At 43.7% G+C, this 25,904-nt stretch overlaps 1 protein-coding gene across 1 annotated transcript in view; it reads right to left on the bottom strand.

Annotated features, from left to right (window-relative positions):
• The window catches only part of PGM3 (phosphoglucomutase 3), a 69,658-nt gene that overhangs the window by 7,988 nt on the left and 35,766 nt on the right, over nucleotides 1-25,904 (bottom strand). The window contains 5 exon segments of the mRNA XM_029595529.1: nucleotides 681-803; nucleotides 2,214-2,330; nucleotides 4,524-4,622; nucleotides 23,680-23,763; nucleotides 24,829-24,986. Of these exon segments, the coding sequence (XP_029451389.1) occupies nucleotides 681-803; nucleotides 2,214-2,330; nucleotides 4,524-4,622; nucleotides 23,680-23,763; nucleotides 24,829-24,986 (581 nt within the window).

The following is a 25,904-nucleotide window of genomic DNA, read 5'->3' as shown; positions in this document are numbered from 1 at the left end:
AAAATATCCCAGACTCTTTCCCGAGCACTGAGGTGCTATGTCTAATCTTCAGGAAAATTCTAACACTACAAGAATCAGAAATTATTTACATCTTAGGAAGTTGATATTCAAATCCTTTATACAGGTAACTGAGTTACCCCACATAAGCTCAGTTCTGAATATTTCCCCCTACCAACCACATAAACTTTGTGCACACAAAATGGACCTGCAAAAGGGAAATAAGATACATGCACTGTAAAGCAGATTGTGGCCCAGCTAACCTGCAGATGGAAGCAGTCAGAAGCAGTGAACTGTACAGGCCAAAGGCAGCTGTTCTGCTGACTCAGTTGACCTGAGCAGACCAGAGAATGGACTAGGCAGCAGCTTCAAGAGGTAGGAAGGGAACTAGAAGGATGATGCTAGGGTTGGATTGTGCATGGCAAGAAGAGAAAACTGGGATTAGGGAGAGCAGGGATGAGGGTCTCAGGAAAGAAACTTAGCTCTATGCTGAATTAATGTTTGAATGTAAACCGAGGTGATGTTTCTTACGGACCCCGGTATATAAAAATCCTTAAATAAATAAATAAATAAATAAATAAATAAGAGAAGTAAGGGGGAGAGGGGATTTTCAATACATACATACGTCGCTGCAAAAGGTTTTGTATGTTTCAGCCAGTCTAGCAGTATGTGGGGTGACTAACCTTCACTTTGAGTTGTCGGTTTGGCAGATCAGTGTAGACAGCATCCCATTGCTGCACAGTGAGTTTCTTTAATACCAAGATTGCTTCAATTATTAGCATGTCCGAAATGGCATCACCCACCGTCTATAAAGTTGAGAGTTAAAACAGAAATAAACACACTGAAAGGAACCAACTGCCTTTCTTTACATAACCTTTTAGAACCTGTAGTGAGCAAGCTTTACACAATGCACAGGAGGCCTAGAATATTCTTGTTCAAGTCACAAATCACCATTAAACGATCACTAGCCTAAGCCCTCCTGCCCCCAAATCCCACCCATCAGAGACCTTTACATCCACCACTGCCTGGATAGTGGGACATTTAGAGCTCAAATAATTATCATGCTCTTCTCCTTCAAGTAGTGTAGCTAAACCTTACATGAGCTAAAGGCAGAAAAAGACTCTCTCAGTGGTAATGTCAATATGCCTAATCTACCAAAGGAAAAGAATACATTAGCAGGACTTAACATTAATTCATTAATATCTTTAAGCTGTATGGCAATGGTGCTTGCAGTTTTAGTTGTACAAAAGATCCAACTGACATCTCTTGGGTCCCAGCAGACAAAACATCCACCAGCAAACACCAACACTCTCACACGTGGTCACACTTCCCCAACACTGTACTTTTAGTTAGATATTTTATACACCAGGGGGCTGATAACTTCTGGTATACAGCACACAAGCAATTTCCTCACAGCACCAACAACATTCTCAAAATTCATGGGTTGGCTGCGCTAGTCTTGCAAAGCAAAAAAAAAAATACCCAGCCAGCCCACAAGTTTTGAAAATGCTTGTGGTGCCAGCATTTGTAACTGGCAAGCTCAGCAGCTGTGAGGCAGGAGCCCCACAAACTGGTTTCATCCTGGTGAAAGGGCACTGGGAGCTTTCCTGCTGCAGATCACATGCAGGTCTCCCAAAGGGCCTGGCTTAGTTGTCACCATGGAACTACTTGCCCGATAGCTGATGGAATCGCAGACTGTTAGATAAACCATGTCACTGGCATGCAAGAGTTTGTTCTGGTCTGGGAGAGCTGGAAGTTGATGAAATAAGGTTTTTCAAAATGCCAGGCTAGAACACAGTCAGAAACTAAGGGGGTCATTTTCAAAGGTGCTTCTGTCCGTAAAACAGTATTTAACACACAGAACTGGTCTTCCCTACCTGATATGCGGATAAAATACATGTGTATGTCATGCTCATGTATATGTTTACCTGGACTGAATTTGGACATATGTGCGCGTTTTATAAAAATGTGACTGTTTGCGTATAAATTATCACAAAAAACTTCTCTGTCTCCATCTGCTGGAGGGGAGGCAAAACCCAGGAGAGTCTGGACTGATCCAGGTACGTACAGGGAACATGATTTTTGCTAGCAAACATATGCTGTTTGAAAATTAACCTCAAATTCTTGGCAAGAGTGTCTGCACTCTCTAGCATTGAACTGTCAGGAATTTTCTACAGGCATGAGAGTCACAATATCCCACTTCAGATCCTCATTACCTGGTTAATCAGATCAATGGTGTTTTCAAGCATTTTTGCAGCTTTCTTTTTTTCAGCATCCATTTCTCTCTTTGCCAACTGCCGTATCGTCTCCTCTGCAGTTTTACTAAACAATACCTGTAAAATTAAAATATTCTGATCAGAGCCAAGCTATGCACCTGAGAATAATTTGTATGGGTTAGCTTGAATGTAATCACATGCAAGTGCCGTGGAAGACACTTATCCTTCCAGTCCATAACCCTAGAGGTCATCTTAGACTTGAGTCTCTTGCTCTATACCTATCCAACACGTTGCTAAAAATATGTTGTTTCTTTCTCTGTATCATCACCAAAATCCATCTCTTCCTTTCTGAACACACTACTAAAATTCTTCTCCACCTTCCAGTTACCCTACTGTACCTTGCTTCTCACTCATCTTTCTCCACTGCAATGTACTCAATTCAGCTGCATAAATTCTCGTCCTTCAGTGTCACCATGATCATGTAACTCCTCTTCTCAAGTCACTACGCTGGCTCCTTATCTGTTCCTGAATACAGTGCAAGCTTCTCCTACATCCTACAAGTGCATTCTTTCTGTAACTCAAGGGTCCCCAAACTTTTCAACAGAAGGGCCACATAGGATAGTTCAAATCACCAAGAAGGCCGGGGGAATGTTTGCCTCAGTTTGCTGAGCTAGGGAAGAAAGGGAGAGAGTCCTTCAGAGGTATTTGCTGAAAAGGGTTTGAGGGGGGCCCATGTCTGGCTCTTCAGGTGATTTAAAATCCTGGGGAAGGTAATGAGCAGGGTACCAAGGGGTGTGGCAGATAGAGCATCAGTAATAATAAATTCTAAATTTCTCCAAAATTGGCATGCCTACGACACTCCCAGCAACCTTGACCCCAGACTCCCTCTCAGGGAAGGAAGGGGCAGGGAGGATGAAGAGAGTGTTTTCTGTATGTGTGTGCTGCAGTCTCTCTCTCACACTCATTAACCTGCCCCACCATGCACTGCTTCCGTCCCTTCTTCCACCCCTTTTCACTTTTCCCCTTGCAACATACCAGATTCGTGGTATAAACAAAACAATCCCCTCTGTAGACCCTTATCCAGGTAGAGAAACGCGGCATCTGGGTTATAATGAGGATTTCTGCACCCTGCATTCTTAGGGGACAATGTCAATGTCCCCTCCCCTACAGCTGCAAAGAAATTGTGGCATAGTTGGGAGCTGCAGGAACCTGCACTGCAGCACCCACGGGCTTAGTACAGCCAGTGCCTTCCTCCCCATAGTCTGCACCACCTTCCACAGTGGTAAAAAACTTCTCATAGCAGTGCTGCACCATTTCACCCTGTTTTCAGTCCAAGTGGCTTTTCCTGCACAAGCAGCGCTAATGCTAGCAATGCATACTGCAGCCAATCAATGGTGGCCTTGCACCAGCATGTCCCACCCACATCGCTCTCACATACTGCCCCCATGCATTTTTTACTTCAAGCATATTAGCTAGTGGTAGCACAGGAGTGCGCTCCCGCCACCACAGGCCTGATCTAGCTCCTTCTGTCATCACCGCTGTTGGCCGGACCAAGCTCCTTCTGCTGTTTCTGCTGGAGGCCAGACAAAATTCAGTCAATGGCTGCATCCGGCCCTTGGGACATAGATTGGGGACTCCTGCTGTAGTTCCTCACTCTCTCATCTCTTCTCTCTCCCTTCACCCCTCCTTGTGAATGCCATTTATTCGGTAAGTCACTATTTTTTATGCCCTTTTCCTCCATCACCATCACCAACTCCAGATTCCATACATTCCACCTTGCTGCACCCTTATGCCTGGAACAGATTTCCTGGGCTGGTGCATCATGCCTCCCTCTCTGGCCTTATTTAAATACAGTCTAAAAAAAAACCAACAAAAAAAAAACCCAGCCTCAGATCTTAACCCCAATTCTTCTGCTCACAGCATTGTTGATTATAACCATTTTCTTAATTAATGATTTTCCCAAAGTCTCTTTGGTCTTGACTAGATTGTAAATTTTATGGAGCATGGATAGTCTCTAATGTACACAGCACCTTATAAATGCACATCCAGCAGCGCTATAGATATAATAGCTAGAAGAAGTAGGCCGATTTCAGCTATTAAAATCCAGCAACTGACTTAATAGTGTTTTATTTATCCTATTGTCATTAGGATCAGATGAGCCAAAAGCATGGCAAAGAGGTGCAAACAGCCCACAAGTCAGCTAGATTGCCACATTAATAGTGCAGACAATATTCTTCCAGTTGTTAATTCAATAAACAATCTTTGCACTTCCTAAAGCCATCGAGAAATGTTTATATTACTACAACTTACTGTTCCATGGCCATTTGCCTCAAAATAAACCCCAATGTCAGACTCCTGGGCCTTATGGTGCAGGTGTTTTACGCCTGTTTTTGTACAATACACAGGAACCTATGGTACAGAGAAAAGTTAATCAATACAACATATCAGAAACATATGACAAAGGTCAAAGTTCCAAGTCTGTTAATGGCCTGACAATCTCTAGATCCAAAGAGCACAAAGTGGCCAACATACCAAAACGTGTGCTAAAATTAGCCACTAATGCACATAAAATGCAGTGTTTATTACACAAGTGAATGTTATTAACATGCAAATGAGGCAGATAAAAACATATATGGGTACATATGGATGGTACTGCTACAACTCTGAGGAGTTGTTCTTGTGTTACTGAGTCTGCGAAGCAGTTTGCCTGTGCACTTTTCGTTTGCACTAATAGGTAATGAGCTATTTGCATCTCATTAGTATAGATTTCAAATTAAAACTATGGTAAGCTGATTTATGCGCCTTAATAGTATCATTGTATGTAAACCTAGCTTGCAGTCGCCAATGAGATTTTAATCTTAACTCATCCTCATTCAGGGATAGAGAGATGATGTTTAGTTAAGTCAGTCAGAACTCAAGCCTACTATGACACTATCCAAGGGCAAATTATAACTTTTGCTGCGTTTCCAAAACAATCGGGCACCATTCATCAGAGTCTGAAGGGGTCAATTCATTAAAACGTGTTAACACTATTGCCAAGTGTTAATGTGATTTAAAGTGCTGTTCTTACAGTGCCAGCTTAGAGACCAAGCCAGAGTCGCTTAGAAAATGTCACAGAATAACCAGAGAGTGGGAGTGGAATCAATCAGTTGGACTGCCCTGTTTTCAGCTCATGGTGCCAGGCAAAACATCTTGGCTCAGGCATACCTCAATGTTCTAGTTTTCAACACACTGCTATGCAGAAATCTCAAAATCTTTTACAGCATAAAGAACTACTCACAAAGACACCAGTGGATGAATTTGCAAAACAGGGTTTTAGGTGCAAAAACATTTGGAAACCCCAAAATTCCAGGAATTTTTCAAACAAAGCCCTGTCTACCAGTTTTTTTTTCACAACTTCTGTCCTTCCCAGTAGCAAAATTTCACATGTAGTCTACTACGCATTAAATTTTATTTAAATTCATAAATAATGATTATTTCAATTCCTCCTTGATACTTCTGAGCTCTGGAGTGCCCCAAGGCTCTGCTCCATTATTTAACCTTTACCTAACCATTATGCCGCACCCTTAATAACCTTAGAGTTCACTATAAAATTTATGCTGATATTCAATTCTTTTATTTTCTCAAGGAAAAATGGGCCCACTGTCTTACAACCATCCAAAAAAAGGCTTCAAAGCAGTAAATTAGCTCTCAACATATCTAAAATGGAAATCATTGTGATATCACGCCATCCAGTCGTTGACACAACCATCTCTTGATTCCCATTCCATCTCCATCTCCCAAAGTGTATGAAATCTGGGAGTCGCTATTGACCCCTCACACTCCATGTGCAACCACATAAAAACTATCCTCCTTCTACAAACTGAGCTTGCTCAGCCACCTCAAACCCCTTCTCGAACATTCAGATTTCTGATCAGTCCTTCAATCTCTACTATTCTCAGGGACAGATTACTGCAACTCCCTCCTGACAGGACTACCTTTATATGCTACCCGTCCATTACAGATCATTCAAAACTCGGCAGTAAGACTCCTTACCAGCACTCCCATGTGCGATCACATCTCACCTATACTCAAATCTCATCACTGGCTCCCTATAGCCTTCTGATCATTCATTCCTGGATCCACAATTTAAACTCCCCATGGTTCTCCTCAATAAAAACCCATGCCCCCTCTCTACCACTCAGATTGTCTAACCTAATACATCAAAATCACAGAACATATAGAAAGACATGGTTTAATGGAACAAAGTCAGCATGGCTTTACCCAGGGCAAGTCTTGCCTCACAAATCTGCTTCACTTTTTTGAAGGAGTTAATAAACATGTGGATAAAGGTGAACCGGTAGATATAGTATACTTGGATTTTCAGAAGGCGTTTGACAAAGTTCCTCATGAGAGGCTTCTAGGAAAAGTAAAAAGTCATGGGATAGGTGGCGATGTCCTTTCGTGGATTGCAAACTGGCTAAAAGACAGGAAACAGAGAGTAGGATTAAATGGGCAATTTTCTCAGTGGAAGGGAGTGGACAGTGGAGTACCTCAGGGTTCTGTGTTGGGACCCTTACTGTTCAATATATTTATAAATGATCTGGAAAGAAATACGACGAGTGAGATAATCAAATTTGCAGATGACACAAAATTGTGCAGAGTAGTTAAATCACAAGCAGATTGTGATAAATTGCAGGAAGACCTTGTGAGACTGGAAAATTGGGCATCCAAATGGCAGATGAAATTTAATGTGGATAAGTGCAAGGTGATGCATATAGGGAAAAATAACCCATGCTATAATTACACGATGTTGGGTTCCATATTAGGTGCTACAACCCAAGAAAGAGATCTAGGTGTCATAGTGGATAACACATTGAAATCGTCGGTTCAGTGTGCTGCGGCAGTCAAAAAAGCAAACAGAATGTTGGGAATTATTAGAAAAGGAATGATGAATAAAACGGAAAATGTCATAATGCCTCTGTATCACTCCATGGTGAGACCGCACCTTGAATACTGTGTACAATTCTGGTCGCCGCATCTCAAAAAAGATATAATTGCGATGGAGAAGGTACAGAGAAGGGCTACCAAAATGATAAGGGGAATGGAACAACTCCCCTATGAGGAAAGACTAAAGAGGTTAGGACTTTTCAGCTTGGAGAAGAGACGACTGAGGGGGGATATGATAGAGGTGTTTAAAATCATGAGAGGTCTAGAACGGGTAGATGTGAATCGGTTATTTAGTCTTTCGGATAGTAGAAGGACTAGGGGACACTCCATGAAGTTAGCATGGGGCACATTTAAAACTAATCGGAGAAAGTTCTTTTTTACTCAACGCACAATTAAACTCTGGAATTTGTTGCCAGAGAATGTGGTTCGTGCAGTTAGTATAGCTGTGTTTAAAAAAGGATTGGATAAGTTCTTGGAGGAGAAGTCCATTACCTGCTATTAAGTTCACTTAGAGAATAGCCACTGCCATTAGCAATGGTTACATGGAATAGACTTAGTTTTTGGGTACTTGCCAGGTTCTTATGGCCTGGATTGGCCACTGTTGGAAACAGGATGCTGGGCTTGATGGACCCTTGGTCTGACCCAATATGGCATTTTCTTATGTTCTTATTAGATGCTCCACCTCCAAACGTCACCCACCTTGAGGAAACCAGGGAACGCGCTTTCTTCTCCACAGGACCACTCCTATGGAACAGCCTACCTAAGGAAGTAAGATGTCTCCGAGAAAGAACATTCTTTTAAAAAAGCCCTAAAAATTTTCCTCTTCAAGAAAGCGTTCCCTAATCTAAATGACAATGGACTACCCCCAAGATGACCCTCTTGGAGGGTGCAATTTAGTCTACTACAGCCCTCTCCTCTGGCTCCTGTCATGAAAGAATTTACTTCCTAGGAGCTTATTTGTTTCTCCCCCCCTTCCTGAAGAATTATGCATTGACTTGTTCTCGCCTTTCTTTTTGACTGTATATGTTTATGTTGTACCCCGCTCTAAACGTAGGAAGGTCGGGTAATGCTTTAAAATAAATAACTAAATAAATAATTATGTATTTTGTGAAAAACAGCAAGCAAAAATGTTTTGTCAGGCCAGTTTGTGCAAAAATGTGTGGTTATCTTTTTTCTAGCTTTCCCGAAGTAAAATTCAGTGCACAATTTTTCTACAGGGCTCATTTGCATCTAGAGAAATATTGCACACGTAACTGCCAATAACCCACAGGAAATCCCACGGGTGAGTACTTCGGCATTAAAATGTCTTAATATATGTTATTCTTTACTACTCCAACAATAATCGCTTAAAAACAAGGTACGTCCACCAAATTGTCATGGACATAGTCTCGTATTGAGCTTGCTCTCAACCATGCCATGCGCTGTGCTGCAATTGCCATAGCTGAGGATCTCGCAGAAGACTCAAATGATTCATAAATAGAACGAAGTAAATGTCGAAGACCTTCCTCCATGTCTGTAAACGGTTGTGGTAAGGTGTTATCCGAAGCCAAACCTATGGGACGTAATCTCTGGAGACATTCAAACAAATACTGTATTATGTAAAATTGATGGTGTTGGATTTTTATGGCTAGCATGGATGAGTGGTATACCTTGTGGCCAAAGTCATCCATAGATTTTTGGTCTTTGCCAGGTGGTGAATTGGCATGAAATTTTGATCTTTTGGCTCGTAATAGTGCAGATTCCACTACTATCGAGTTGTGGGGTAATTGTGTGGATTCATAGATTGTGGAGTTTCGCATATGGTACTTTAAGTCTGTCTTCCTGGATGCAGCAGTGGTGGTAAAAGGTTTCTCTCACATTTTATGAAGAACTGCATCCAGTACAGCATGTGATGGCAGAGCTGTGGGTTCTGGTGGCAATTCAAATATTTTCAGTATCCCAAGAACTTCTGAGCAAGAGTCGGGTACCTTTCCCCTTTCTAATTTTAAGAGAGAGCTTACTTTCTCGATGAACTTTGTGTAGGACAAGTCTTTGGGAGGGGAATAAGGTTCCGGGAGACCCTGGGGAGGATCTGATGGGAATCCGGTGGATGAGGACAGTGATGATGAAGACCATTATGAATCCGGAGAACCTGGCCGATCTGGAATTGGAGACAGTGTCACCAGTTGAGTTGGAAGTAGAGGACAGCAGGTGGCAAAAGTGGAGGAGGTGGAACTGGAGGTTGAGGATGTGCAGGCACCAGATCCTGGAAAAAAGGTACACAATGCTTGTATGATTTGCGACATCACTTTTGATGCAAGGTGATGTTGTGAAGGCGCTGGAGGTGGAGTTGGTAGTGGAGACAGTGCTCCTAGAAGCAAGTCTTGAAGAAGCCGTCACAGTGTTGGGAGATTAAGTGAATGAGGTCTACTAAGTGAAGACCAATCAGAATGAGAACCATCGGTACTTGAAGAGTCGTGGTCGAGGAAAATTCCACATCTATTTCAGAGTCTGCTTGTGGAGATTTAGATGAATCCAGATATTTCATTTTTTGCATCTTCTTAACATGTTTCTTACCATGTATTGAAGGCTGTGACGAGGCAGTCGAGAGTTTCACATGTTTTGCGTCACCATGTTTAGATGTGTCTTGCACTATGAGTGCGGCACGCTTTGATGTGTCATGTTTTGGATCAATCTCTTTAGGTGCGTCGTGATCTGATGCGCCGTGTGTTGAATGTTTTGGCCGTTTAGACTTTCCATGCTCCGAGTGCTGTGGTATCGAGGAGCGGGAGCAAACAGGCACAGAGCCATGTGACCTGAATGGCACATGATGGCCTTCTGCTTGAGGGGAGTCGAGGTTTCAACATCCTTTAGAGCAGGGGTCAGGAACCTTTTTGGCTGAGAGAGCCATGAATGCCACATATTTTAAAATGTAATTCCGTGAGAGCCATACTAACTACAACCCCCCACCCTCCTGACTCCCCCAAGACCTACCAAAATAATTTACTACAACCCCCTACTCTCCTGACACCCCCAAGACCTGCCAAATTAATTTACTACAACCCCCCATCCTCCTACCCCCCCCCCAAGACCTGCCAAAAGTCCCTGGTGATCCAGCGGGGGTCCAGGGCTCGCAAACAAATCTTTAATAAAAAAGTAAAAATCTAACAAAATCCCCCACCCTCCTGATGCCCCCCAAGACCTCCAAAATTCATTTACTACAACCCCCACCCTCCTGACCCCCCCAAAACCTGCCAAAAGTCCCTGGTGGTCCAGCGGAGGTCCGGGAGCGATCTCCTGGACTTGGGCTGTCGGCTGCCAGTAGTCAAAATGGCGCCGACGGCCCTTTGCCCTCACTATGTCACTGGGGTCGACCAATGGCGGCGGTAGCCCCTGTGACATAGTAAGGGCAAAAGGCCGTTGACGCCATTTTGATTACTGGCAGCCGACAGCCCAAGTACAGGAGATCGCTCCCGGACCCCTGCTGGACCACCAGGGACTTTTGGCAGGTCTTGGGGGGGTCAGGAGAGTGGGGGATTTTGTTAGATTTTTACTTTTTTACTAAAGATTTGTCTGCGAGCCAGATGCAGCCATCAAAAGAGCCATATCTGGCTCCCGAGCCATAGGTTCCTGACCCCTGCTTTAGAGGCTCTGGTGGCAGTAACGACCTGGCTGAGGCACCTTCCAGCGACGCTGATCTCTTGGCCGGTTTCTTCTTCGGTCTCTTCGCTGGTCCCGGCGAAGAGTGATGTGATTTTAGATGCGTGATTTTTTCAGCGCGTTGCCTTTGGGCCCGAGGCAACATCCGAGCACAGTCTCGACATGACGCTTGGTCGTGCTCCGGGCCCAAGCAATTATAGCAGTAATTATGTCCATCAGTGATGGACATAATTTTACCGCATTGGCAGTATTTAAAACCAGATGGCTTAGGAGCCATCATTGCTAAGTAAAAAAGAGGAAAAAAAAATCGAAAAAGTGAAAAAGTTCTCTTCAGAGATGAGAAGGAGAAAAACCCCGCATACAGGCCTGCTTGCGGAAAAAAAGAGAGACGGAGGTAAAAAGGCAATCGCGCAGGAAGCTCATCGTGCAGCCGAACAGAGTTGAAAGCTCTGTACTTTGAAAACTCCGCCTACTGTCCGGTCGCAACGCGCTCTCAGACAGCATGGCTAATTCAGCCCTGCTATCGACGGGAACTCAAATCCCTGGACTGGCACTGCTGGAGGAAAAAGGAGCAGGAAAGACCAAGTCCAGCATAAGAACATAAACGCCATGCTGGGTCAGACCAAGGTCCATCGAGCTCAGCATTCTGTCTCATACAGTGACCATCCAGCTTGCACATACCCAGCAGATCCCACAAAGTAGGTTCCTGTTACTCACTCCCAGGGAGAGCAATAGCTTTGCTTATTCTACCTAGCTAATAAACGTGTTATGAACTTTTCCAAACCTCACTATGCTAGTCGCCTTGATCACATCTTCTGGCAACAGATTCCACAGCTTGATAGTGCAATGAGTGAAAAAGTACTTTCTACAATCTCTCTTTAATCTGTTGGTAGTTAGTTTCATGGAGTGTCCTCTTGCTTTGTTTGAAAGGGTAAATAATGTCCTTCATTTATCCATTCCACCTCATTCATGATTTTAGAAATTTCTATCATGTGCCCTCTCAGCTGTCTCCTAGCTTGGACAGCCTCACATCACAAGACAGACAGTTCATCCCCTTTATTTTTGTCTCCCTCCTCTGCACCTTTTCTTAGTTCTGCAATGTTCCTATTTTTAAGCAAATGCACAGAACATGGCCTAGTTATCATAAAAAACATTTTCAGACAGCATGACAAGTACAAACTTGATCCTACCACAATTTGATTAGGTCATGGTCAAAACCTGTAAATCAAAAAGATGCCCACAACATGAGGGCCATGTGAGCTGGACAGACCACCACCTTACTAGATCCCTCATGAACATCAAAGCTCATTCCAAAACATCAAAGACAGGCAAAATCAATATGAATGAAATGCAACATCAGCTCCCTTCAAGATTATGTTCAGCATTTTCTTCAAAAAGTTTTGTGCCCTGCAGACAATCATATTAAGCGATTCTGAAAGGGTTTCAGACTGCCATCCCTTTGACATGTGCAGAGTCCCTTGGATGTGTCAAACACTATCATCAGGACTGGTCTGAAGAAAATGCTGCCAGGATTCAGGTATTGCTCATCCAGAAAATACACGCTCACTATAAAAACCATTGCATGCTAGATACGGAAAGCTTTATACCAAAAACCACAGGCTGAAGCTTAGAGGAAGATCTAAGCCAACAGAACAACTAGTGGCAAAAAAAAAAAAAAAAAGCCATAGAAATTCAACTAACATGAGAAGAATCTTCAAGGCTGCAGAAAAACGAATGGAAAATTATTTGTGGGGACACGGAAAGAAAGGCTTTGGCACCAGCAAAAAAAACCCTTTTTTTTTTTTTTTTTTTTTAAAGAGTCACAGCAAAACATGTTTTTGGGACATTGTTGCTTTTTTTCCTGTGTTGTCTATATTTGGAATTTCTTTTTTCAGTTTTGCTTTATTTTATTTTGTCTATTATTTCTTTGCTTCTGTGTTTACTAATGAGGACATTGGGGAGATACTGGTTCCGGAGATGGTTTTCAAGAGTGATGATTCAGATGAACTGAACCAAATCACGGTGAACCTGGAAGATGCAGTAGGCCAGATTCACAAACTAGAGAGTAGCAAATCATCTGGACCAGATGGTATGGACCCCAGAGTTCTGAAGGAACTCAAACATGAAATTCCCAATTTATTAGTTAAAATTTGTAACTTATCATTAAAATCATCCATTGTACCTGAAGACTGGAGGGTGGCCAATGTAACCCCAATATTTAAAAAAATGGCTCCAGGGGCGATCCAGGAAACTATAGACCAGTGAGCCTGACTTCAGTGCTGGGAAAAATAGTGGAAACTATTCTAAAGATCAAAATCACAGAGCATATAGAAAGACTGATATAATGGAACACAGCATGGATTTACACCAGGCAAGTCTTGTCACAAATCTGCTTCAGTTTTTTGAAGGGGTTAATAAACATGTGGATAAAGGTGAACTGGTAAATGTAGTGTATTTAGATTTTCAGAAGGCGTTTTTCAAATTTCCTCATGAGAGGCTTCTAAGAAAACTAAAAAGTCATGGGATAGGAGGCGATGTCCTTTCGTGGATTACAAACTGGTTAAAAGACAGGAAACAGAGAGTAGGATTAAATGGTGAATTTTCTCAGTGGAAAAGGGTTAATAGTGGAGTGCCTCAGGGATCTGTACTTGGACCCGTGCTTTTCAATTTGTTTATAAATGATCTGGAAAGGAATATGATTAGTGAGGTAATCAAATTTGCAGATGATACAAAATTATTCATAGTAGTTAAATCACATGCGGATTGAGATAAATTGCAGGAGGACCTTGCGAGACTGGAAGATTGGGCATCCAAATGACAGATGAAATTTAATGTGGACAAGTGCAAGGTGATGCATATAGGGAAAAGTAATCCATGCTATAGTTACACCTTGTTAGGCTCCATATTAGGAGCTACCACCCAGGAAAAAGATCTAGGCATCATAGTAGATAATACATTGAAATAGTCAACTCAGTGTGCTGCGGTAGTCAAAAAAAGCAAACAAACAGAATATAAGGAATTATTATTGGCTTCAGTAGTATGGGATCTACTTAATGTTTGGGTACTTGCCAGGCACTTGTAGCACTTATAGCCTGGATAGGCCATTGTTAGAAACTTACTCTGAAGAGAGAGCGGTGTTAAGTGGAGTGTCGCAAGGATCGGTATTGGGACCGGTCCTGTTCAATATCTTTGTGAGCGACATTGCGGATGGGATAGAAGGTAAGGTTTGTCTTTTTGCGGATGACACTAAGATCTGCAACAGAGTGGACACGCCGGAAGGAGTGGAGAGATTGAGACGGAATTTAAGGAAGCTGGAAGAGTGGTCGAAGATATGGCAGCTGAGATTCAATGCCAAGAAGTGCAAAGTCATGCATATGGGGTGTGGAAATCCGAAAGAACAGTATTTGATTGGGGGGGGGGGGGCTGGTGTGCACGGAGCAGGAGAGAGACCTTGGGGTGATAGTGTCTAATGATCTGAAGTCGGCGAAACAATGTGACAAGGCGATAGCTAAAGCCAGAAGGATGTTGGGCTGCATAGAGAGAGGAATATCAAGCAAGAAAAGGGAAGTGATTATCCCCTTGTACAGGTCCTTGGTGAGGCCTCACTTGGAGTACTATGCTCAGTTCTGGAGACCGTATCTCCGAAGGGACAGAGACAGGATGGAAGCAGTCCAGAGAAGGGCAACCAAAAAGGTGGAGGGTCTTCATCGAATGACTTATGAGGAGAGATTGAAGAATCTAAATATGTACACCCTGGAGGAAAGGAAAGGAGGAGCAGAGGTGATATGATACAGACTTTCAGATACTTGAAAGGTTTTAATGATCCAAAGACAACGACAAACCTTTTCCGTAGGAAAAAAATCAGCAGAACCAGGGGTCACGGTTTGAAACTCCAGGGAGGAAGACTCAGAACCAATGTCAGGAAGTATTTCTTCACAGAGAGGGTGGTGGATGCCTGGAATGCCCTTCCAGAGGAAGTGGTGAAGACCAAAACTGTGAAAGACTTCAAAGGGGCGTGAGATAAATACTGTGGATCCATAAAGTCTAAAGGATGTGAATGAAGAGAAGAGGCATGGGGGTAGTTTGCGGGAATTACGGCTACTACCTGGAGATTAATACCCTTATTCAATAAACATACACACAGTTAATGCGACTCCAACATTGCTCTATGCTTCAACGGCAAGAGGAAATGTGGAAAAAAGGATTTGCATTCACAAAAAAACCAGGGAGTAGCTTGCTTGTTGGGGCGGTTACTACCCCGAACCAAATAAGCCTGATACTTCACTGGGAATACATATCCAGCGCAACACACTGCTTCAACGGCAGAGGGAATAAAGAAAAGAGGAATTATATTCAGACAACAAGGACTGAATGGCACAGGCTGGGTAAATGGATGGACGTGGGAGTGGCTTGCTTGTTGCGGAGGTTGCTACCCCTGACCGGTTGGGCTGGATGCAGCTCCAGCACTACATCGATGGCGGGGGTGTATGGAAGCTGAAACCATGGGGCTGCTGATGGGGGCCAAGAGTAACAGTTAAGTATGAGAGAAAAAAAAAAGGTGTGGGGGCTTGCTGGGCAGACTGGATGGGCCATTTGGTCTTCCTCTGCCGCCATTTCCATGTTTCTATGGATGCTGGGCTTGATGGACCCTTGTTCTGACCCAGTATGGATTATTTTAATGGCTTTTATTTTTTTACGTTTTGTTTTGTCTTTATTTTTCTCTTGCTTCTAGCCTCGCTTCTCCACCTTCCTGATCCCTGTGCTAATGGGCAGCAGCCTCACGGTTCAGTGGCTCTTCCTCGGCTCACCACACTGGCGGCTCTTCTCATCAGGTCCAGAACTCTGCAGTAGCTCCTCCTGGGCTTTAGGTCATTCTACTCATCTCAAGCAAGGGTGGATATACTGTGGTCCAAGGGATCCCAGAAATAAACAAACAGCATGCATGTATTTGAGAGAATGGGGTTTTGTAGACAAGTCCATGAGGGGATTGAAGGGTGTTAATGGGGCATCAATGGCGACACCTCTCCCTCCATTCGCTGAATATCTATTTTCAAGCCATAATGAATAATTTTATTTTTGGCAGACTCTTGCGAGGTTTGGAAAAACCTGAAATGATATGGGGTGAACGGAGTCTCATGTAAGCATTTATTAAAGTATATATTTATTCAATCAGATTGAGAAGCTACTACTTACCTGATAATTTCCTTTTCTTTAGGACAGTCAGATGAATCCAGAACAAGTGGTTATGCACCTCTACCAGCAGATGGAGATGGAGCAAAGCTGACATCACAGTATATGCACCCCTGCAGTGACATTCAGCCTGCCAGTATTCTCTTCAAAAGCAACTGTGGACATTTAACAAAACTTTGATAAAACAGATAACCATTTCAATACTCAGCCAACAGGTAACACTGAGCTCAGATAAGAATTATTAACACTAGTCTAGGGACTGGACAAACACTTGCCTGTAATCCCTAACACGCAGCCATGGAGGAGGACCATTCGGCAGCCAAAATTGGGAAGCTGGATTCATCAGACTATCCTAAAGAATAGGAAATTACCAGGTAAGTAGTAATTTCTCATTTCTTAACATCCAATCAGATGAATCCAGAACAAGTGAGATAAACCCAAGCTACTCCCTAAAAGGGCATGAGGCTACCTGCAGTCCAGTCAAAACCGCATGTGTCCTCCTGGGCCTGCATGTCTAGACAATAATATCTGGAAAAACTGTGCGATGAGGACCACGCTGCAGCTCGGCAAATGTCGATGGGAGACAATTTCACTTCTGTCCATGACACTGCCTGAGCCCTGAACTGACTAGGTAACGGTTTCCCAGCATCAACGTATGCAGCTGTGACCACGTCCTTAATCCAGTGAGCTATGGTAGCCTGCAAGGCCGGCTCTCTCCGCCTAGTACCACCATGAAGGACAAACAGGAGATCTGTCTTTCGTAAATGCTTATTAACCTCCAGATACTGGACAATATGTCTCTTGACATTCAAGGGTCACAACAGATACACCTCAACATCTCTTTCTCTGTCCAGAAACGGCAGGGAGATGGACTGATTTAAGTAAAAATCAGTGACCTACTTCGGTAGAAAGGAAGTAAAAGTATGCAGCTGTACCGCCCCTGGAGTCACCCCGAGGAGTGGCTCCCGACAAATCAAAGCCTGCAGTTTGGAAACCCTATGTGAAGAACAAATTTCCACAAGGAAGCCCTACACCAAAAAATTCTCCTTCTTTGTCTCTTTTTTTTTTTCAAAACCTACCTCAGCTCAGTCTTACCTGGCTGAGTACAGAGGCAGTCTCCGGCTGCGGGGGGAGAGAGCATATGCCGTTACCGCCATGCTCTGCTTCCTGCTGCCTTTCAGTTGCTTAACAGCTAAGTCCACGCTGGATGAAAAACCAAGTACCGGTCCAAGGCACTCATCTGAGGGACCATGGAAATCACCTCAGGAATTCTCATCTGGGGGAGGGAAAGCAAAATTGCTTACCTTGTAATAGATGTTATCCCAGGACAGCAGGTTGTAGTCCTCACGTATGGGTGACGTCATTGACGGAGCCCTATTGCGGGAAAAACTTTCTGTCAAAGTTTCTAGAAACTTTTGACTGGCCCTGTGAGGCCACTGAGCATGCCCAGCATGCCATGATATTCTCTGACACAGGGGTCTCTCTCTAGTCTCGTATGTAGCAATAAGCTTTAGCAAAAAATAAAATAAAATACATTGGACCCAACTCTGCGGGGTGGCGGGTGGGTTTCGTGAGGACTACATCCTGCTGTCCTGGGATAACACCTATTACAAAGTAAGCAATTTTGCTTTATCCCAGGACAAGCAGGATGCTAGTCCTCACATATGGGTGATTAGCAAGCTAGAGGCTGAGTCATTTTGTAGTGAAGCAACAGTGAAGTATTGTTGAAAATGAGGCAGCCGAAGATCACAGCAGGTTGGACATAGAAGGAGTTGGGATTAAACTGGAAACAAGTTCTTTAAGACAGATTGTCCATAGGCTGAATCTTGTCCCTGTTTGTCCAAACAGTAATGAGCTGCAAAGGTGTGAAGAGAACTCCATATTGCTGCTTTACATATGTCAAGGATTGGCACTGAATGATAGTGTGCTACTGAGGTTGACATTGCTCTTACTGAATGTGCCTTTACTCGCCCTTGGAGAGGAAGGCCTGCTTTTTCATAGCAAAACTGTATGCAATATGTTGACCAGTTGGATAGAGTATGTTTACCCACTGCTTTACCGAGTTTGTTTGGATCATAAGATACAAAGAGTTGAGTGGATTTCCTGTGGACTGCAGTGCGGTCTAAGTAAAATGCTAGTGCACGCTTACAGTCCAAGGTATGTAAAGCTCGTTCTTCTTGGTGAGAATGAGGTCTTGGAAAAAATGTGGGTAAAATTATGGATTGGTTCAAGTGGAATTCTGTAACAACCTTGGGGAGGAATTTTGGATGTGTACGGAGAACCACTCTGTCATGTAGGAATTTTGTATAGGGTGAATACGTGACAAGTGCTTGTAACTCACTAACCCTTCTAGCTGATGTAATGGCTATGAGGAAGATAGTCTTCCATGTGAGAAATTTAACATCACAGGAATTCATGGGTTCGAAAGGAGAATGCATGAGCCTTGTTAAGACCAGATTCAGGTCCCATTCTCTGACTGGTGGCCAAATTGGTGGTTTAAGTTGAGTTAAACCTCTCATAAACCTGCTGACAAGAGGTTGTGTGGATATTGGTACATCTCCCATCTTGTTATGGTAAGCTGAGATTGCACTTAAATGGACTCTTACAGATGAAGTCTGGAGACCAGAGTCTGAAAGATGGTATAAGTAGTCTAGCAGAGAAGTTGTGGGGCAGGTAAAAGGATGAATACTCTTTTGCCTGCACCACAAAGTAAACCTTTTCCATTTCAAAGAATAGTTCTTCCGTGTTGAAGGTTTACGTGAAGCTATAAGCACTTGAGATATATTGGTTGAAAGATTGAGCGGTTGTAAAATCAAGCTTTCAACATGCATGCTGTCAGGGATAGGGATTGAAGGTTGGGATGGTGCAACCAACCCTGATCCTGAGTTATGAGAGTGGGAGCTACTCCTAGGCGAATTGGATACCTGATTGAGAGGTCTAGGAGTGTGGGAAACCATACTTGTCGAGGCCAATATGGGGCTATGAGTATCGTGGACCCCTTGTCCTGTTGTAGCTTCACTAGAGTTTTGGTTATGAGCGGTTTCGGAGGATACACGTATAGAAGGCCTAAGTTCCAAGGGCGAGCAAAGGCGTCCTTGGCTGGCTGGTTTTTCTGTTTGTGTAGAGAACAGAATTTGTCCACTTTGTGATTCAGATGTGATGCAAAGAGGTCTATTGTTGGTTGTCCCCAATGTTGAAAGATCCTGGTCACTACTGAAGGATCCAGGGACTATTCGTGTGGTTGGAATTGACGAATGAGTCGATCTGCCAGCACATTTTGAATGCCTGCCAGATAAGTGGCCCAGAGGAACATTGAGTGTGTCAGGGCCCAGTCCCAAATCTGTGCAGCTTCTTGATAAAGGAGATACGAGCCCGTACCTCCCTGTTTGTTGATGTACCACATGGCAACTGTTTGTCCGTTTGGATGAGAACAGTCTTGTGCGAAAGGCAGTCCTTGAACGCATGAAGCGCATAACGTATAGCTCGAAGTTCCAGGAAATTGATTTGAAATGTTGCTTCGAGTTTTGTCCAAGTCCCCTGGGTTTGGAGATTGTTTATGTGAGCTCCCCAACCCAAGGTGGATGCATCTGCAGTTAAAGTTACCTGTGGGACTGGTTGCTGGAAGGGTAGGCCTTTGAGCAGGTTGCCCTTGTTCGCCCACCATAATAGTGATGAACGTAGCTTGTGGGTGATTTGAATTTGAGAATGTAGTGGTTGAATGGCTCGAATCCATTGTGATCTTAAAGTCCATTGGGTTACTCTCATGGTGACCCGTGCCATAGGAGTGACATGAACTGTGGAGGCCATGTGGCCTAATGAAATTAGAAACTGATGAGCTGTTGCTCATTTCGTTGAGTAAATGGAGTTTGCCAAAAGGGAAAGTGTCTGCGCCCGATCCTCAGGTAGGAAGGCTTTTGAGAGGATGGTGTTCAATTCTGCTCCTATGAATTGAAGCAGGTAAGACGGAGTGAGATGGGACTTTTGATAATTGATGAGAAAGCCCATGGAGTGAAGTAGAGTAATCGTCCGACTGAGAGAAGCCAGAGCTCCTTGTTGAGATTGACTTCTGATGAGCCAGTCGCCTAGATATGGAAATACATGGACACTTTCCTTGTGCAAGTGTGCTGCTATTACTGCCAGACATTTGGTGAATACTCTGGGAGCAGAGGCAAGTCCGAATGGTAGTACTCTGTACTGGAAATGTTGATGCCCCACCATGAAGCGCAGATACTTGCGATGAGGCGGGGAATATTGGAATGTGAGCAAAAGCGTCTTGTAGATCCAGAGAACAAAGCCAATCTCCTATTTGAAGAAGTGGAAACATGGTGCCTAGTGACACCATCCTGAACTTTTCTATCTTTAGAAATTTGTTGAGATTTCTGAGGTCTAGGATGGGACGTAGGCCTCCAGTTTTCTTTGGAATGAGGAAACAACGGGAATAGAATCCTCTGCCCTGCTGAGTCCGGGGCACTGGCTCTACAGCCCTGGCTCTCAGAAGGGTGGATAATTCTACTTGCAATTGAATTATGTGATTGTCGCTGAGAGAGAGAGGTCTCGGAGGAGAATCTGTTGGAACTGAGAGGAAATTGAGTTGGTAACCTCAAGATATTATTGCAAGTACCCATTGGTCTGATGTTATATGAACCCAATGGTTGTAAAAGGAGGATACTCAACCTCCTACCGGAATATGTGGATGAGAATTGGAGAGGTAGCTGTGTTCTCTGGGAGTGGCCTCAAAAACCAGCAGCAGCCCTGTCTGTGGTGTAGGTTGAGGCCTAGTCGCCCTAGGTTGCCTGGGCTGAGGTCTTTGTTGTGATCTAGAAGACCTGGTTCTAGACGTAGGAGGGTAGTACCGTCTTTGTCTGTAGAAGGGTCTTCTAGTATCTTTTCTTTGAGGCCTACGAACAGAGTGTGTAGGTGGATCCTGTGGGATCGAGGAAAGCTGTCTGAGGGTTTCTGTATGCTCTTTCAATTGAGCAACTGCATCCTGCACCTTGGATCTGAAGAGGTTATCTCCTAGGCATGGCAGGTCTACTAATTTATCCTGGACTTCAGGCCTGAGGTCCGAGGCTTTAAGCCATGCCCAGCGCCTGGCACTGATCCCAGATGCAGCCACTCTGGAAGCTGTCTCGAACCCATCATAGGCTGCACGTACTTCATGTTTGCCTGCCTCCAGCCCTTTGTGGATGATGGCTTGGGATGCTTCTTGATATTGTGATGGAAGAGATGGAATGAATTCCTGCATTTGCTTCCACAAATCTCGTTGATATTGTGTCATGTAAAGTTGATATGAAGATATTCTAGAATTCAACATGGCCCCTTGGTAGACCTTCTGCCCCAGGGAATCTAAAAATCTATGATCTTTTCCTGAGGGATTTGACGAATGTGGCCTAATTCTTTTGGACTTTTTCTGTGCAGACTCTACCACTACTGACTGGTGAGGGAGCTGCGATTTTTGGTAGCCAGGAGCAGACTGCACCAAATATGTACTGTCCATTCATTTGTTAACAGCTGGCACTGAGCAGGGGTATTCCCAAATGCGATGTTGCAGATCCAGTAGAACATCATGCACTGGTACAGCTACCACTTGCTTTGGAGGGTCTACAAATTGAGTACCTCCAATGTTTGCTGTCTGGTATCTTGCTTCGTGACCAAAGTGAATGGTATGATGTCAGCCATTTCCTGGACAAAGGTTGTGAATGAAAAATCTTCTTGAGGAGATTTTTTCCTTGGATCTGGTGGAGATGGATCCGACATAAATCCTTCAGATGAGGTATCTGAGTGTGTGTCGCTCCAAGTGTCATATGGATCTTTGACTTGTAGAGAAATTGTGGAAGGCTTAGGCGGTGGAGGAATTCCTGAAGGTCCTGGTAATGGATCCTCAATAGGTGACTCCTCAGTGTGCTCTTCCTGTGGATTTGAGGGAAGAGAATCGAGCAGATCTTGATATTTTTTTCATTAAGATCTGATATAGTGCCAATTCTGGATGTCCTGGATCCCCAGGAAGTATTGGCATCGATGGTGATAGCGTTGGAACTGAAGATGGGGTTGTTGTCTTCGGTGGTCGCTTCGATGGCACCGCAATTGTCATCGGTTTAGGCACCGGCATAGATGTAATTATTGACGTCTGCATCGGTACCGGCATCGACAGAGTCATCGGCATTGGTATGGTGACCGGTGTTGGTGGGATCACCGACAGTGGCAAGGATAACGGCATCGGTTCGAGAACCGGCATCGGTGTTGACACCAGCATCGGTGACGTCACCGGCATCGTCACCGGAATAGGTGTCTGTTCCTTTAGGGCCTGAATCACTGCTTGTCTTATAAACACTGACAATTCCTGCGACACAGCTGGTGTACATGAAGCAGCTGCATGCGGTGGTGGTGTAGGTATTGGTATTGCCTCCACAGATCCCTGTGGAGGCTCGATCGATGATGTAGGCCCCTGCACTGGTACCAGAGTTTCCTGATGCTTTTGCCGTTTAGCAATCGGTTCCTACAGGGAGAGGGTTAACGCTGGAGTCTGTGTGTGTCGATGTCCGTGTCTATGATTAGGCCTATGATCGACTACCGACCTTATCGATGCCGTCGAAGTCGATGGCGATGCTTTATCTCCCGATCCTTCTAGACGACGTTTTTTCAGCAAAATTTTCTTTTAAACTCCTGCCGGGGACGATTTTGTCGATGTTGAAGGAGAAGGAAGAAGCTGAAGGTGAAAAAGATGTTCCATTTTCTCCTGTCTTAGTTTTCTTCCTTTGGGAGTCATCTCTGCACATTGAGGGCAGGATGAGACATCGTGTTTATCTCCCAAACAGAGTACACACTCAAGGTGTGGATCTGTTATCGACATTTTTTAAAACCTGAAGCCATCTTTCCGCCGACAGCCGTCGATGAAAAGAGGGGAAAATTCTGAGAGAGAAAGTTTATACTAAAAGTAAAAACGAGACGAAGATTACTCACCAGCTGGTGGAAATCTGAGAGAGATCCGTTATGGGAGAGAAAAAAATAAGAAATAAATGACTTTTTCAGTCAGTAACACTGTGAGAAGATCTCACAAGGCTCCTTGCTCCGTGATGCTTACAGCAGCGCGGAAAAATGAAGACTAGAGAGAGACCCCTGTGGCAGAGAATATCATGGCATGCTGGGCATGCTCAGTGGCCTCACAGGGCCAGTCAAAAGTTTCTAGAAACTTTGACAGAAAGTTTTCCCCACAATAGGGCTCCATCAGTGACGTCACCCATATGTGAGGACTAGCATCCTGCTTGTCCTGGATAAGCTCTGGTATCACCACAGGAGAGTGGGCCGAATTTATTTTCCTGATGTCTCCTTTTCCAAATTGAAGCAATCCCCAACAGGGAGATACATGTTCACCATCTGCTGGAGACAGAGAATACTGGCAGGCTGATGTCACTGCAGGGCTATATATATACTGCGACATCAGTTTACTCCATCTCCATCTGCTGGTAGAGGTGCATTACCACTTGTTCTAGATTCATCCGAGTGGACGCTAAGAAATTATGAGTTACCTGATTTCTACAACAACTGTAAGCAATGCACAGAGCAAACAAATTTTACTTTGTTTTAATTGTAAACCACTTTGGTGTAATAATATACTTTTTATAAAATAAGTTTATAAAAAAGATAAAATTGAAATAAATGTATAATTATAAAATAAGCAATTGCTAACTTGTTTAAAAATCTTAGTTACCTTCATTGTCTCTTCAAGATATCTCGTAGAACTTCCATTTGCATAAGCGGTTTGTATAACTGCCATCTTTAAACTTAAACCAACCTTGCAGTCATGAAAAAAAAAAATTTCAATAGGTTAATCACAAGAACTCTAGATGTGATAAAATTCATAGTAAAGATAGACATACATGCACAGAAACTTGGAACTGGAGAGTCCATTTAGTTTGTACTGAAATACCACTGAGCCCCTCGCCCCTCCTCCCCCTCCACCGAACATCCTCTGTGCTTATCCCAGGCTTCCCTAAATTCCAGTGCTGTTTTTTTCCCCTCCATTGGGAAGCTGATCCATGTATGTATCCACCATTCTTACCCATAAAAATAATAGTACAGCATGGGAAAGATGTTTAGGCCAGCTAATTCAAATTCTAGCTGTTACCTTCAAAAGTCAGTATTTCATGTTAGTTAAGTTTATCCAGTTGTAGTTGGGTTGTAATAAGATTATTCCTGTTCCACAAACCAAGACCCAAACCTACTGGCCAGATATGCTGCAGGATTCTGAAGAGCTGTCATCCTAAGCTGCACTGCATCCTCTTTGGATAGCGGGGCCATTTAAAAGACAATGTGCTCTTAAAGTCATTACGGGTAGTACCAGGAGTGATGGCACAGATAATGGAAAAGGAACCAAACTGTTATTACAAATAGGACTTTCAGTATTATGGGCAACATAAGTAAGTTCATCTATTTATGCATGGTCAATTGTTTGCGAAAAAAAAAAGTCTGCATTTTCCCACAAGTTTATCAGCTATAATAAATTTGAAACTTGCATTTTTCCATAAGTCCCTTGCCAATAATAAAATGAGTCAAACACTGTATTTTTCATATTGTTTCTTTTTAGCTTCCAAAGGGATGGCAGCTCTCTGGGGAGAGGACAGAAGTGGACCCTACTAACTATGCACAAACATTTTCAGGACATGTCAAAAGGGACCAAGGAGATCCTGATGGGGCTAACTCTATGCTGGGTCCTCGTATACATGCGGGCGTGCATGTGGGCACTTTAAGCTCTATTACTTCTGCATGGCACTTGTGGTTCGATTCTTCAGGAGAAGGCGGCTGATGCACTGGGTTACACAAGATATCAGAATAAATGTTAAGCTGAACTACTCATTACCTTTACTAGGAGTTCTTTAATGAAAGTGCTAATTAAAGTAGCAATTTTATCTCCATCGAGGAGATGGAATTGGCTGCTGCTGTCGACGTAATAATAGACGATTCTGTCCGCATCACCATCAAATGAGCAGAACTTCTCGTTGGGCTGCATTTTTATTCCTAGATTGCACAAGCATAATCCAAAGCAATCATTCCATGAAGAAAAACAGACTATACACAATACAGGACACTACAGCAGATACAGAAAAACAAGGAGCGTTCTAGACAAGTAGAATATAGATTATTTTAATATTTAAAAAATAGTGCTGATTTTTATGGAGCATTAGTAATGGAAATGCTTAATAAAAAGAGAAAAAAGAAAGTATATTTATAAATTAAACTGATTCCTAGAGTGCCCAGGCTGTGCATGTAAATTTAGAATACTCCTGAAGATCAGATCGGTGGTACCTGACCTTAGATTACAGCTGCAGCTAAGCTCTGCAAACTTAAAACAGCAAGTACACCATCACAGCAGGATGGGCCCATTCTGAGGCCTCTATCTGCAAGTTTTTATGGCTGCATCATCTGGGTTAACATTCTTCCAATGCTGGGGAATCCAAGATGGCGTCAGGTAAGAACACTGGGTAAGAGTGTCTCCGGAGTTACTTGTTTAATTAATACCTTTTTCCTATACATTATGGTTAAGAGACGCGAAAGGCTTTGAGGGGATCCCCCTGCTCCTCTGCAAAGCTCTTTACTGCATCAGTCGATGATCCCAGAGCTGCTCCTCGCGTCAACACCATTGGGCCAGTCTTCAATGCCACTGTCTCCGGGGAAGGGGAGCACCAGCCTGAAGCGTTTTTGGACATCTCATCGAGCCCCAATCAATGGATTCTGTCTTCTCTGACACAGCTGTAGGAGATGGCGCCATCTGTAGACATAACTTCGGGTCAGGAGAGCCCTGATGTCAATCAGCAGGTACCAGCAGCGATTATACGAGGCCCGGTTGAGCAGGGAATCTGGCATTGAACCTTTGCAGACAAACAGGCTCAGGGAAATCTCAGCCTTTCGTCGGAACCCTAGCTGCAGCTATGGAGC

Source organism: Rhinatrema bivittatum, chromosome 3 (assembly GCF_901001135.1).
Source record: "Rhinatrema bivittatum chromosome 3, aRhiBiv1.1, whole genome shotgun sequence".
Lineage (NCBI taxonomy): Eukaryota > Metazoa > Chordata > Amphibia > Gymnophiona > Rhinatrematidae > Rhinatrema > Rhinatrema bivittatum.
This window is presented reverse-complemented; position numbering and strand designations above follow the sequence as displayed.